The sequence below is a fragment of the Carcharhinus amblyrhynchos genome, chromosome 10 (genome assembly GCF_965287045.1).
Source record: "Carcharhinus amblyrhynchos chromosome 10, sCarAmb.v2.hapA, whole genome shotgun sequence".
Taxonomy (NCBI): Eukaryota; Metazoa; Chordata; class Chondrichthyes; order Carcharhiniformes; family Carcharhinidae; genus Carcharhinus; species Carcharhinus amblyrhynchos.
In genome coordinates, this window is record NC_137333.1 from 104,651,936 (window position 1) to 104,665,999 (window position 14,064).

At 47.9% G+C, this 14,064-nt stretch overlaps 1 protein-coding gene across 1 annotated transcript in view; it reads left to right on the forward strand.

The window, feature by feature from the left end:
* Nucleotides 1-13,684, forward strand: part of slco2b1 (solute carrier organic anion transporter family, member 2B1) — an 85,988-nt gene extending 72,304 nt beyond the window's left edge. Inside the window, exons 10-15 of the mRNA XM_080197708.1 lie at nucleotides 2,014-2,218; nucleotides 3,772-3,922; nucleotides 7,891-8,051; nucleotides 10,446-10,510; nucleotides 12,185-12,305; nucleotides 13,476-13,684. Of these exons, the coding sequence (XP_080053834.1) occupies nucleotides 2,014-2,218; nucleotides 3,772-3,922; nucleotides 7,891-8,051; nucleotides 10,446-10,510; nucleotides 12,185-12,305; nucleotides 13,476-13,683 (911 nt within the window). The 3' untranslated portion in view covers nucleotide 13,684. The remainder of the gene's footprint in view (nucleotides 1-2,013; nucleotides 2,219-3,771; nucleotides 3,923-7,890; nucleotides 8,052-10,445; nucleotides 10,511-12,184; nucleotides 12,306-13,475) is intronic.
* The last annotated feature ends 380 nt before the right edge of the window (nucleotides 13,685-14,064 follow it).

Below are 14,064 nucleotides of genomic sequence, written 5' to 3' on the forward strand. Positions count from 1 at the left end.
GATAGGCACATGGAGCACACCAGAATGATAGGGAGTGGGGATAGCTTGATCTTGGGTTTGGACATAGCTCGGCACAACATCGAGGGCCGAAGGGCCTGTACTGTGCTGTACTGTTCTATGTTCTATGAAAATAGATACTACCCGGTTTAGTATGAACTGGCTGGTTCCGTCTTGAAGTAGAATTTATCCTCGTGGTCTTCTCTAATCTTTCTCAAGGCACACTGCTGTGATGGTTTATTTCTAAAATAACTGCTGAAGATGAAGGTTCAAACACACATCTTTATCTTAAACTTCTCGCATTCTTCCAGGAGGTTCTCTGTCACCCAGCCAGTAACCGGAAAGCAATCACATTGCTTGAACAGCCAATGAAATTATTTGTAAACGACTCCATATTGCTTAATTCAGCGCACATCACACCCATAAAACTCGCCGCCATTGAGTCTAACTCAAAGTAAACAATTTCCCATATTTCGTCAACAAAGGGAGTTTTAGATTACAGTTCCCAGGTCAGGTCATGGCTCACAGTAACTTTATGACCTGCATCTGTCTTTAATTACAAGTTAGCCAAAAATCCCTTAACTCTGAGTGAGAATCGCCCCTTTAAAGCCAGTATTGCCATTATCATTGTGATAGTTTGTATTGTATTACAACAATCATTATAAGAACATAAGAAATAGGAGCAGGAGTAGGCCATCTAGCCCTTCGAGCCTGCCCCGCCATTCAATAAGATCATGGCTGATCTGAAGTGGATCAGTTCCACTTTCCTGCTTTCTCCCCATAACCCTTAATTCCCTTGTCTATCAGAAATCTATCTACCCGTGACTTAAATATATTTAGTGAGGTAGCCTCCACCACTTCAACGGGCAGAGAATTCCAGAGATTCACCACCCTTTGAGTGAAGAAGTTCCTCCTCAACTCTGATCTAAACTGCGCCCCCCCCCCCCCCCCTTATCTTGAGGCTGTGTCCTCTAGTCCTGCTATCCTTTCTGAGCGGGAAGAATCTCTCTACCTCTACCCTATCCATCCCCTTCATTATCTCATACGTCTCTATAAGATCCCCCCTCATCCTTCTAAACTCCAACAAGTTGTAGTTGTTCTTTCCCCATCTACAGCTGGAGAGTATGGGCGTCTCTCGTGTGTCAGCCCAATCTTATTTGGTCATCAGATGCACAGTGGTTAGCACTGCTGCCTCACAGCACCAGGGACCCGGGTTCAATTTTGGCCTTGGGTCACTGTCCGTGTGGAGTTTGCACATTCTCCCCTCGTGTCTGCGTGGGTTTCCTCCGGGTGCTCCGGTTTCCTCCCACAGTCCAAAGATGTGCGGGTTAGCCGCATTAGCCATGCTAAATTCCCCCTCAATGTACCCGAACAGGCGCTGGAGTGTGGCGAATGGGGGATTTTCCCAGTAACTTCATCACACTATTAATGTAAGCCTACTTGTGACACTAATAAATGATCAAGTTTAAACTTTAGAAAGTTATAAAGTTTATTTACTAATCACAAGTAGGCTTACGTTAACACTGCAATGAAGTTACTGTGAAATTCCACTAGTCGCCACACTCTGGCGCCTGTTTGGGTACACTGAGGGAGAATTTAGCACGGTCAATGCACCTAACCTGCACATCTTTTGGACTGTGGGAGGAAACTGGAGCACCCAAAGGAAACATACGCAGGCAAGGGGAGATCGTGCAGACTCTGCACTGAAAGTGACCCAAGGCTGGAATTGAACCCAGGTCCCTGGTGCTATGAGGCAGCACTGCTAACCACCGTGCCTGTTTGTGGACACCGTCTGTGTGTGTGTGTGTGTGTAGCTTGGCTATGGTGCTTCCAATGTGATAAAAGTGGATTTTGTTTGGGTCAAACGGGAGGTGTCTGATTGAGACACATATCGCTAAACCTGGACCTAAAGACCAGCCTGGGTAACTGCTTACTCCCGTGTTTATGTTTGTTTGTTTACTGCTGTGAATTAATTGGATTATTCTACTTTAACTCTTCCATTTCCTCGAACTCAAGGAAGCATCCATGTCCCTGGAGCTGTTTTTGGCATCCTCATTGGCGGGGCTATTTTGAGGAAATTTCGGATAAGTCTCAGGGGTTCTGCTGTCATGTGTTTCATGGCCATCTTCGTGTCCATTTGTGCCACAACACCACTTCTCTTCCTCGGCTGCTCAACGCAAGATGTTGCTGGAGTATACCACAAACACGATTCCTCGAACAGGTCAGGCATGTCCCACGTTGAGGTGTTGCTTTCTGAATAAGTCTCTCCGGGATTGATAATTTGATGCTTGTCTCTAGCTCGATGGACGCAAGTCAGGAGTGTGATGGAATACTCTCCACTTGCCGGGATGGCTCCAACAGCACTCAAGAAGATTGGGGGTGGCACAACGGCTAGCACTGATGTCTCACAGCGCCAGGGACCCGGGTTCAATTCCAGCCTCGGGTCACTGCCTGTGTGCTGTTTGCACATTCTCCCCGTATCTGTGTAGGTTTCTTTCGGGTGTTCCAGTTTCGTCCCACAGTCCAAAGATGTTAGGTGGATTGGCCGTGCTAAATTAACCCTAGTGTCAGGGGTTACGGGGATAGGATGGGGCTTGGGTGGGATTGTGAGCAGTGCCGATTCAATGGTCTCTTGCTGCACTGTGGGGTCTCGGTGTACCATCCAGGATAAAGCAGCTCACTTAATTGGCACTCCCTCCAGCAGTGATGGACAGTGATAGCAGTGCGTACCGCCTAGAAGATGCACTGCAAGAATTCACCAAACTGTGACCTCTAACACCTCGAAGGAAGGGGCAGCAGATAGCTGAGAACCACTTACAAATTCACCTCCATGAGGAACAGGCCCTTCGGCCCCTCGAGCCTCCTCCGCCTTTCGACAAGAACATGGCTGTCTGATTGTGGCCTCGACTCTACTTCACCATCTATCCATATAACCTTTGACCCCACATAGAAACATAGAAAACTCACAGCTCAGAAACAGGCCAACTGGCCCTTCTTGTCTGTGCCTGACCATTTTTTGCCGAGTTCCACTGACCTGCACTTGGGCCATATCCCTCCACACCCCTCTCATCCATGAACCTGTCCAAGCTTTTCTTAAAAGTGACCCCGCATTTATCCAGCAGCTCATTCCACACTCCCACCACTCTCTGCGTGAAGAAGCCCCCCCTAATATTCCCTTTAAACTTTTCTCCTTTCACCCTTAACCCATGCCCTCTGGTTTTTAATCTCCTCTAGCCTCAGTGGAAATTCAATGAAAATTCTGCCTAACTCAGCCTCGAATATATTCAGTGACCCGCAGCTCCCACAAATACATTTCTCAAGGCTCAGTTTCGCCCCACCCTCAGGAAATATGTTCTGTCTCTTTCATGTTTAAATCTTCTTAAATCTGATGTAAGACCCTCCCAAAGTATAAAATTCTTTCATGCTACATTTTATGGTTACTAATTTTGGATAAACAGAAACTGAATACATTATTTGTGATCAGCTCCAATTGTGTATGTACCTTTTGAAATACAACTTCAAGTCACCCTCCTTATCTTTCCAAAGCAAATTTTCAGTCATGCTACTCACTGTTCTTAGCCCAGTTTCCAATTCAAAGTCCGTGCTAAGATTTTTTCTTCAGTGTTCTTAACCTTGCAGACTTTCAGTGCAAGTTAATTGCACATCCACCAGCCTGTTTCACAGTAATATTAGGGAAGTATTGATGTATTGATTGAAGTAATGATGCTTTCATCACAATATGTGTTTAAAACCATTTTTCTCTTCACTTTCCAGCTCGTTGGCCACTCGCCTGAACTGTAATCAAGGATGTTCCTGCAGGGATCAGGCCTACAATCCAGTTTGTACGCCAGATGGAATTGAATTTGTCTCGCCCTGCCACGCTGGATGCAAGACTGCCTTCTTTGAACCTGGGGGCAAGGTTGCTGTAAGTCATGTCAAATCCCACAAATGTGATTGGTATAGCTCTTAGACCTTTTTATAATTTATTCTTCTATGGAGGTCGGGCGATGGGAGATGTGGGTGTTGCTGACTGGGCCAACATCGCTTTGCATCCCTAACTGTCCTTGAACTGAGTGTCTCGGCCATTTCGGAGGGCAATTAAGAGTTAGCCACATTGCTGAGGCTTCGGGATCACACGTAGGCCAGACCGAGCGAGGAAGGCAAGTTTCCTTCCCTAAAAGATACTAGTGAACCAGATGGGTTTTCAGACAGTCGTAGAGTTTACAGTACAGAAGGAGGCCATTTGGCCCATTGAGCCTGTACCAACTACCCAGGCCCTATCCCCATGATACTTACCCTCCTGATTCCCCTGACACTAAGGGACAATTTACCATGGCCAATCAGCCTAACCCGCACATCTTTGGACTGTGGGAGAAAACCGGAGGACCCGGAGGAAACAAACCCACATAGAGAACGTGCAAACTCCACACAGACCCGAGGCCAGAATCGAACCCGGCTCCGTGGCACTGTGAGGCAGCAGTGCTAACCACTGTACCACCATGGCGCCCCAATTCTTTAACTTGTTTCACCATTACCATTCCCGAGACTAGTTTTCAATTCCAGATTGTGGTATCTGAATTTAAATTCCGCCCTGTTCACAGAACATTGGTCTGGGCCTAGGGATTGGTAGCTCAGTGACATTACTAAAGATTCACCCAGTGTCACGCTGAGGGAGGGCCAAACTGTTGGAAGTGTTTTGCTTTGCAAATCCCTGTCTGCCCTTTTGGGGGTGTTGGTGGGGGGGAGGAGGAGGGAGAAGCATGAAAGGACCGTATGACAAAGTAACAGAGGCACAAGGGAACTCGTCAGATAGATGATTGGCTCACTGTCATGTCACTGCTTGTGGGAGCTTGCTAAGCACAAATTGATAGGTGACTTTTCTACACTGCATCACATGTATCAGACCCTGCCCATTTCCAACAACAGGTCATCCAGCCACCGTCCTATGGCATTCAACGCCATTACCATTGCTGAATCCCCCACTGTCCCCGGAGTGTGGCGACTAGGGGATTTTCACAGTAACTTCATTGTAGTGTTAACATAAGTCTACTTGTGACACTAATACTTAAACTTTATCAACATCCTGGGGGTTACCATTAACCAGAAACTCAACTGGACCAGCCATATAAAAACTGTGGCATGTGTGCGGCTAGGAATCCTGTGTTGAGTAACTCACCAAGCTATGATTGAAACAATGCATTCTGCACCCTCTCCTTTCATAGATTCATAGAACATAGAACCCTACAGTGCAGAAAGAGGCCCTTTGGCCCATCGAGTCTGCACCAAACACAACCCCACCCAGGCCCTACCCCCCACACCCCTACATATTTTACCCACTAATCCCTTTAACCTACGCATCCCAGGACACTGAGGGACAATTTTTTAGCATGGCCAATCAATCTAACCCGCACATCTTTGGACTGTGGGAGGAAACCGGAGAACTGGGAGGAAACCCACGCAGACATGATGAGAATGTGCAAACTCCACACAGACAGTGACCTGAGCTGGGAATCGAACCCGCGTCCCTGGAGCTGTGAAGCAGCAGTGCTAACCATTGTGCTACCGTGCTGCCCCACGGTAAATCAAAATAAATCAAATCAAAACCTCTTAACTTCACCCCTGCTGCCCCGTCCTCTACCCCAAAGCCTGTCCGCTATCTACAAGGCACGAGTCAGGAGTGTGATGGAATACTCTCCACTTGCCTGGATGGGGGCAGCTCCAACAACACTCAAGAAGCTCAACACCATCCAGGACAAAGCTTGATTGGCATCCCATCCACAAATATACAAATACTTTACCAGCGATGCACAGTAGCAGCACTCTGTACCATCTACATGATGCACTGCTGGAACTCACTGATGCGCCTACGACAGTACCTTCCAAACCCACGATCGCTACCATCTAGAAGGACAAGGTCAGCAGACACATAAGGAACACCCCCACCTGGAGGTTCCCCTCCAAGCCACTCACCATCCTGACTTGGAAATATATCGGCCGTTCCTTCACCGTCACTGGGTCAAGATCCTGGAACTCCCTAATAGCACTGTGCGTGTACCTACATCGCATGAACTGCAGTGGTTCAGAAAGACAACGCACCAAGACCTTCTCAAGGGGCAGTTAGGAATGGCTAGCAAATGCTGGTCTGGCCAGGAATGCCTGCGTCCCACCAATGAAGAAATAAAAAGTCATCGTGCCTCAAAAGTATTGCATTGGCTGTAAAATACTTTGGAACATTGTGAGGTCACGAAGAGCTCAATATAAATCTTTATAAGAATGTAAAAGTCTTTATGTCCATCTAATTTTATCACTATGTTAAGGTTTGTTAACCCAGCACAGGCCACGAATTTTCTGGTTTAAAGTGCGGACTTGGACAGAGTATCATGTTTTATGGCTGCTTTCTCTGCCATAAAACAGTACAAGTTCCAACAAGTTTGATGAAAGTATGTAAAGAAATAGCCAAACCAGTCCACCCACGCAGTGTTTCAACACAGCAGCTATGCAGCGTTGTTAACCCATTATCTTGATTTCCTTTGGGTTTAATAAGCAGCATTCGCTAAAAGTTGACACAGGGCAGGAATTACCGATGAGTAAGGATTGTAATCGGGAGCAGTAATGTGAGTGTGACCTCTTACTGAACTGGGGAGGAGGCTGCTGCTTTATGGTAACATCACTGGACCAGTAATCCAGAGGTCAAGATTACCGTTAATATCCCACAGGTTCAAATCCCGCCACGGAGGAATTTAAATTCTGTTAATAAACCTGGAATATAAAGCTAGTAATGGAGACCATGAAACTATCACTGATTCCTGTAAAAATCTATCCGGTTCGCTCACGTTCCTTTAGGGAAGGAAACATAGGAGATAGGAACAGGAGGAGGCCATTCGGCCCCTCGAGCCTGCTCCGCCATTCATCACCATCATGGCTGATTGTCCAACCCAATAGCCTAATCCTGCTTTCTCCCCGTAACCTTTGATCCCATTCACCCCAAGTGCTATATCCAGCCGCCTCTTGAATACATTCAACGTTTTGGCATCAACTACTTCCTGTGGGAATGAATTCCACAGGCTCACCGGGTGAAGAAATGTCTCCTCATCTCCGTCCTAAATGGTCTACCCCCAATCCTCAGACTGTGACCCCCTGGTTCTGGACTCCCCCCACCATCGGGAACATCCTCCCTGCATCTCCCCTGTCTAGTCCTGTTAGAATTTTATAAGTCTCTATGAGATCCCTTCCTCATTCTTCTGAACTCCAGTGAAAACAATCATAAGAACATAAGAAATAGGAGCAGGAGTCGGCCATCTAGCCCTTCAAGCCTGCCCCGCCATTCAATAAGATCATGGCTGATCTGGTGGATCAGTTCCACTTTCCCGCTTTCTCCCCATAACCCTTAATTCCCCTGTCTACCAAAAACCTATCTACCCGAGTCTTAAATATATTTAGCGTGGTAGCCTCCACCACTTCAACTGGCAGAGAATTCCAGAGATTCACCACCCTTTGAGTGAAGAAGTTCCTCCTCAACTCTGTTCTAAACTGCCCCCCCCTTATCTTGAGGCTGTGCCCCCTAGTCCTACTGTCCTTTCTGAGCGGGAAGAATCTCTCTACCTCTACCCTATCCATCTCCTTCATTATCTTATTCGTCTCTATAAGATCCCCCCTCATCCTTCTAAACTCCAACGAGTGCAGACCCAGTCTACTCAGTCTCTAACCTAGTCAATCTCTCCTCATACATCAGTCCTGCCATCCCCGGAATCAGCCATGTAACGCGGATGGGAGAGTGTGACCCACTGACCCCACCCACCGACACTCGCCCACAGCCCCAGGAATGAACGTTTTAAACAAACACTTTGAGAATTTAACATGCTTCTCTTTGTCTCTCTCTCTCTCCCTTCATAGAACTATACTGACTGTTCCTGTGTTTCTGCTCAAGGCCTGGTCAAACCTGGCACGTGTGGCAGTGGATGCTACAAACTCCTGCTACCATTTATGTTCTTCCTTACCTTGGCTGGCTTTGTAGCCACACTTTGCCAAACCCCATCATTCATGTTGGTTCTGAGGTAAGATTATTTCACTCACCTGTCTTTTTTTTTTGCCTCCCTTGGAGGCTTCTAAACGACATCACAAGCCAGATCATTTGCCCCTTTAAGGCACATTGGCACATATCTTTGAGACCATTTAGCTGTCTCACAACACCAGGTCAAAGTCCAACAGGTTTATTTGGAAGCTTTCGGAGCACCGCTCCTTCATCAGGTGGGTGGAAAGTTGGGTTCGCAAACATGGCATATATAGACATGAACACAATTGCAATATAATGCTTGGGATGCGAGTCTTTACAGCTAATCAAGTCGTCACAGGTTACAGAGACTGCGAGTCGAGAGGAGGATAATCACAGGTTAAAGAGTGTGAATTGTCTCAAGCCAGGAACACTTAGTAGGATTTTGCAAGCGCAGGCCAAATGGTGGGGGTTACATGTAGAGTGACATGAACCCAAGCTTGTTTGGATTCCAACCTGGTGTTGTGAAACTTCTTACTGTGCCCACCCCAGTCCAACGCCAGCATCTCCACATCACCACCGTTTAGGTGGATTGGCCGTGCTAAATTGGCCCTTAGTGTCCAAAGATGTGCAGGTTTAGGCGGATTGGCCACGCATGGTGTTACGGGGGTAAGGTAGTGTGGTGGGCATGGCTGGAGAGTCAGTGCAGACTCAATGGGCTGAATGGTCTCCTTTTGCACTGATGGGATTTTACAATTTAGGAGTTGGATTTTTCACTCCACTGCAGTGTAATCCCGGACAGAACCTACTGGCTCAGAACCAGATGATGGGACTGCTCAAGAGACCAGAATTAGAGGATTGCAGAGATCTCCATGAGTTGTAGGGTCTGGGGGGAGAGAAATATAAAGATGGGGACAATAGTTTCAGGGTCATCAGTAGATTCTTAATTCCAGATATTTTTTATTGAATTCAAATTCTACCATCTGCCGTGGTGGGATTCGAACCCGGGTCCCCAGAACATTAGCTGAGTTTCTGGATTAGTAGTCTATCATACCATTGGGCCATTCTTTGATCCCCTTCCTCCCAAGTGAATATCGAAGTCCTTCTTGGATTCAAAACATCCAATGTTTTGGCCTCAACTGGGTAAGGAATTCCACAGGTCCACCACTCTCTGGGTGAAGAAATTTCTCCTCATCTCAATCCTAAAAGGTTCATCCTGAATCCTCAGACTGTGACCACTGGTTCTGGACTCCCCCGCCATCGGGAACATCTTTCGTGCATCCACCCTGTCTTGACCCGTTAGAATTTTATGGGTTTCTGTGAGACCTCACCCCCTCATTCTTCTGAATCCCAGCCAATACAATCTAAGGTGGTGACAGTCCGGTATGCGCTGCCTGGGAGGGTGCTGGAGGTGGGATGCCTCACCTCCTTTAAAATGTACCTGGATGAGCCACATCATACCATTTCGGGCTATGGGCCAAGTGTCGGTAGATGGGATTAGACAGGAGTTCAGATGTTTCTCGCAAGTCGGTATGGACTCAATGGGCCAAACAGCCTTTTCTCTGCTGTCTGATTCTATGAGAGAAGAGGGTGTGGTAGAGCAGGGGATCTCTAGTGTACACTAACGCTGTGGATGATCTGGCTGAGGGACTGCCTGTAGGTGAGATATGAGCCGCAGTTAAGGATAAATCCATGGGGGAATAGCAGAGGTAATGCGTGTGTTGGGAAGAGAAGCCATTGACGGTGTTAATACACAGATATACAACGAACAAAGAACAACACAGCACGGGAAACAGGCCCTTCAGCCCAACAAGCCCACGCCGCCATTTTAACATTGTGAGGGCCCTCCTCTACCTATGACCTTTGTCTACACCTATTGGATTCCACAATAAAGGAACCATAACCAGATTGAGGGATGACTAATTTAGGGACAATTTATTAACACCAATCAGCCTAAGAGCACGTTTTTGGGGTGTGGGAGGAAACCAGAGCACCTGGAGAAAACTCACGCAACCATGGGGAGAATGTGCAAACTCCCACAGACACCGGCCCAAATCCATGTATCTGCACAGCAAACAGTGATAGTCACTGAGCTGTTGTGTTGCCCGTCAGTTGGTCCAGTTTAAGCATACACTAATGACGTGAAGCACTAGGCAACTCTCGAAGCAACATCCAAGACCAGCCCTCGCCCGACCCACCACGTGTATGCCCCTTGTTGGACAGCTGTGGAGTTACAGTGTGGACTATTAATGCCAGCAGAGACTGGCTGGGCCAAATGGCCTGTTTCTTGGCTGTATGTTCGTTGTGATCTTCAGAATGAATGAGCTGCTGACAGGGCAAATCTGTTGCACCATCCCACTCTTGGACATCCCCTTGAACTTTTCTTATTTGTCATTTTAGATGTAAAAATGCATAGCTAACATCTCATTTGTAACTGCTTCATATTTGTTGATTACAGGTCAGTGAAGCCTGAAGATAAATCTTTTGCAATAGGGATTCAGTTCATGCTATTCCGTGTTCTGGGTGAGTTCAAGGACAGCTTGATCTAACTCCCAGTTAAAGCTCTCTAACTCACAGACTAGTCCAATTTAATAAGCACTGCTGAACTCTTCAGAAACCTGAACATGAGGGAGTCGGTAGTGTCGTGATAATAGATTCAGTGAGTTGTACAGCAGGAGAGAGCACGTGGGGGTGTGGGAGGGGGAACGGGGTGGGGGGCTAGAGTCAGTGATAGGGGAGAGTGTACATGGGGGTGTGGGAGGGGGAATGGGGGGTAGAGTCAGTGATAGGGGAGAGTGTACATGGGGGTGTGGGAGGGGGAATGGGGGGAGAGTCAGTGATAGGGGAAAGTGTACGTGGGGGTGTGGGAGGGGGAATGGGGGGGTAGAGTCAGTGATAGGGGAGAGTGTACATGGGGGTGTGGGAGGGGGAATGGGGGGGAGAGTCAGTGATAGGGGAGAGTGTACATGGGGGTGTGGGAGGGGGAATGGGGGGGAGAGTCAGTGATAGGGGAGAGTGTACATGGGGGTGTGGGAGGGGGAATGGGGGGAGAGTCAGTGATAGGGGAGAGTGTACATGGGGGTGTGGGAGGGGGAATGGGGGGGTAGAGTCAGTGATAGGGGAGAGTGTACATGGGGGTGTGGGAGGGGGAATGGGGGGTAGAGTCAGTGATAGGGGAGAGTGTACATGGGGGTGTGGGAGGGGGAATGGGGGGGAGAGTCAGTGATAGGGGAGAGTGTACATGGGGGTGTGGGAGGGGGAATGGGGGGGAGAGTCAGTGATAGGGGAGAGTGGGGGTGTGGGACCTGTGTGGTTATGGGGCAGTAAGAAGTCTCACAACACCAGGCTAAAGTCCATCAGGTTTATTTGGTCACAAAAGCCACTAGCTTTTGGAACGCTGCTCCTTCGTCAGGTAACCTGTTGGACTTTAATCTGGTGTGAGACTCCTTACTGTGTTTACCCCAGTCCAACGCCGGCATCTCCACATCATGACTACCATTGGTTGCAGGGCTGTCAGAGATACTGGGTACCAGCAACCTTAGGCAGTCTTAGTCTACTTGAGTGCAAATAGTACTGGACACTGTGCATCATCCAATGTGAGTCCTTTAATGACTTGTGCACAAGGACAACCACTTACAGTTGTCCTGGAAGCGTTTCTGAAGTTACGGAAAAACAACTTATCCTTTATAGTTAATTACAACAAATCAAAAAAAACGAGCAACTTTTCTAATCCCTCGTTTGCACTTAATTTGCCGACTAAATCCTAGCTTTTCGCCTTTTCTCGCTCGATGTAAAACTGAGCCGCTAATCCTTCATTTGCATAGCACATCCTCAGACCTTGCCTTTGGTATTTGTTACGGAAAAACCTGATCTCGGTCACCCTCTGGTGAAGGTCAAAGAACAGAATGTTGTGGGGCTGGCGCAGATGAAGGTTAGACTGTTCATGCTGAAACAGCAGACGCTGACTGCTCTGAAATCTGCAAGCTGATAAACATTTTAAAAAACTGTACAGAGAAAGCGTGAGACTTTAATTTGAACAGTTTACCTTCGCACAATTTAGCTTCCTAACTATGAAACTTCAATCTGAGCATTTTAACCTCCACTGGGTCACAATCAAAGCTGTGTATTTTTGTTGGGAGCATGTGAGAGTGTGTTACGACTCAAATCCAAGATACTCACGTCTGCTGTTCTTCCCAGCCTGGTTGCCGGGGCCGATACTTTACGGGAGTACCATTGACACTACGTGTATCCGCTGGGAAAAGAAATGTAATAAAAAGGCAGCCTGCAGATACTATAACCTGGATCTCTTCCGGGTCAGGTACGTTTAATTCACTTCCCCGGTTCTTCCTGGAAAAGGCTTTTTCGACAGCACTCTCCAAACCACTCACTACCGCCTGCAGGGTTAAGGGCAGCACATGGACGGGGACGTAGAAACATAGAACAGTACAGCACAGTACAGGCCCTTCGGCCCTCAGTGTTGTGCCGAGCTATGTCCAAACCCAGCTATCCCACTCATAAGAACATAAGAAATAGGAGCAGGAGTCGGCCATCCAGCCCTTCGAGCCTGCCCCGCCATTCAATAAGATCATGGCTGATCTGAAGTGGATCAGTTCCACTTTCCCACTTTCTCCCCATAACCCTTAATTCCCCTGTCTATCAGAAATCTATCTACCCGTGACTTAAATATATTCAGCGAGGTAGCCTCCACCACTTCAACGGGCAGAGAATTCCAGAGATTCACCACCCTTTGAGTGAAGAAGTTCCTCCTCAACTCTATTCTAAACTGCACCCCCCTCCTTATTTTGAGGCTGTGCCCTCTAGTTCTGGTTTCCTTTCTAAGCTGGAAGTATCTCTCTACCTCTACCCTATCCATCCCCTTCATTATCTTATATGTCTCTATAAGATCCCCCCTCAGCCTTCTAAACTCCAACGAGTACAGACCCAGTCTATTCAATCTCTCTTCATAGTCCAACCCCCTCATCTCCGGTATCAGCCTGGGTGAACCTTCTCTGCACTCCCTCCAAGGCCAATATATCCTTTCACAAATAAGGGGACCAAAACTGCACACAGTACTCCAGCTGCAGCCTCACCAGTGCCCTGTACAGTTGCAGCAAGACCTCCCTGCTTTTATATTCTATCCCCCTCGCTATAAAGGCCAGCATCCCATTCGCCTTCTTGATCACCTGCTGCACCTGCAGACTGGGTTTTTGTGATTCGTGCACAAGGACCCCCAGGTCCCTCTGCACTGTAGCATGCTGCAGCTTTTCGCCTTGTAAATAATAATCCCTCCGACTATTATTTCTACCAAACAGAGAGAATAAAACAAGCAGAAAGATAAAAGAGCGAAACAGATTAAAATTAATGGAGTGGACAACTGACAGAAAGATGATGTCAGTATTTACTTTGTGAGCAAGATGACAGGGTAAATAGTTAGCATTGTAAAAAGTTATTAATAACATTATTCTTCCTGGCCTCTGTTTTCCCTCAGGTATATTGGGCTGCAGATGTTGTTTGAGTGCGGAGCTTTCTTGCTCTTCCTGATGGCCTACTATTTCCTGGTGAAAGAATCGTTGAGGAGGGCGAAGCAGGAGGGGGTGAAAAGCAAGATCCCACAAGAGCCCGAGGTCAGGGAAGAGAGGAAAATACTGATGGAGGTCAGGGAGGGAGGGAACACCCAGCTGAAATCAAATGTGTGAGAGGGTGTTGGTGGGGGAGGTGGGGTGTGGGAGGGTGGGGGGGTGGGGGGGGAAGGGGAGGGGAGGGGGGTGAAATCTGTTCATAGCGGAAATCTGGCTGCAGGATAGGGCAAAGGCAGAGGTGATACCGTGCCAATCTTTGGAGAACTCATCCTTTCCATTCCTGTGGACAGAGGTATCTCCGTGGCATTCCCCCCCACCCCACCACAACTCTCCCACCACTCCCAATTGCCTTGGACATTCCCTTGCTCCGCTCCCCCCGCTTCCCCTCTCTGTCGTGCAGGTGCCCGTGTCAACTGGCGCGCCAGCCTACGAAAGGAGGGCCCGTTTTAACACTCGATGCTGTGAGAGGGGCGTGAGCTCCCAGGAGACGGGGTTGGG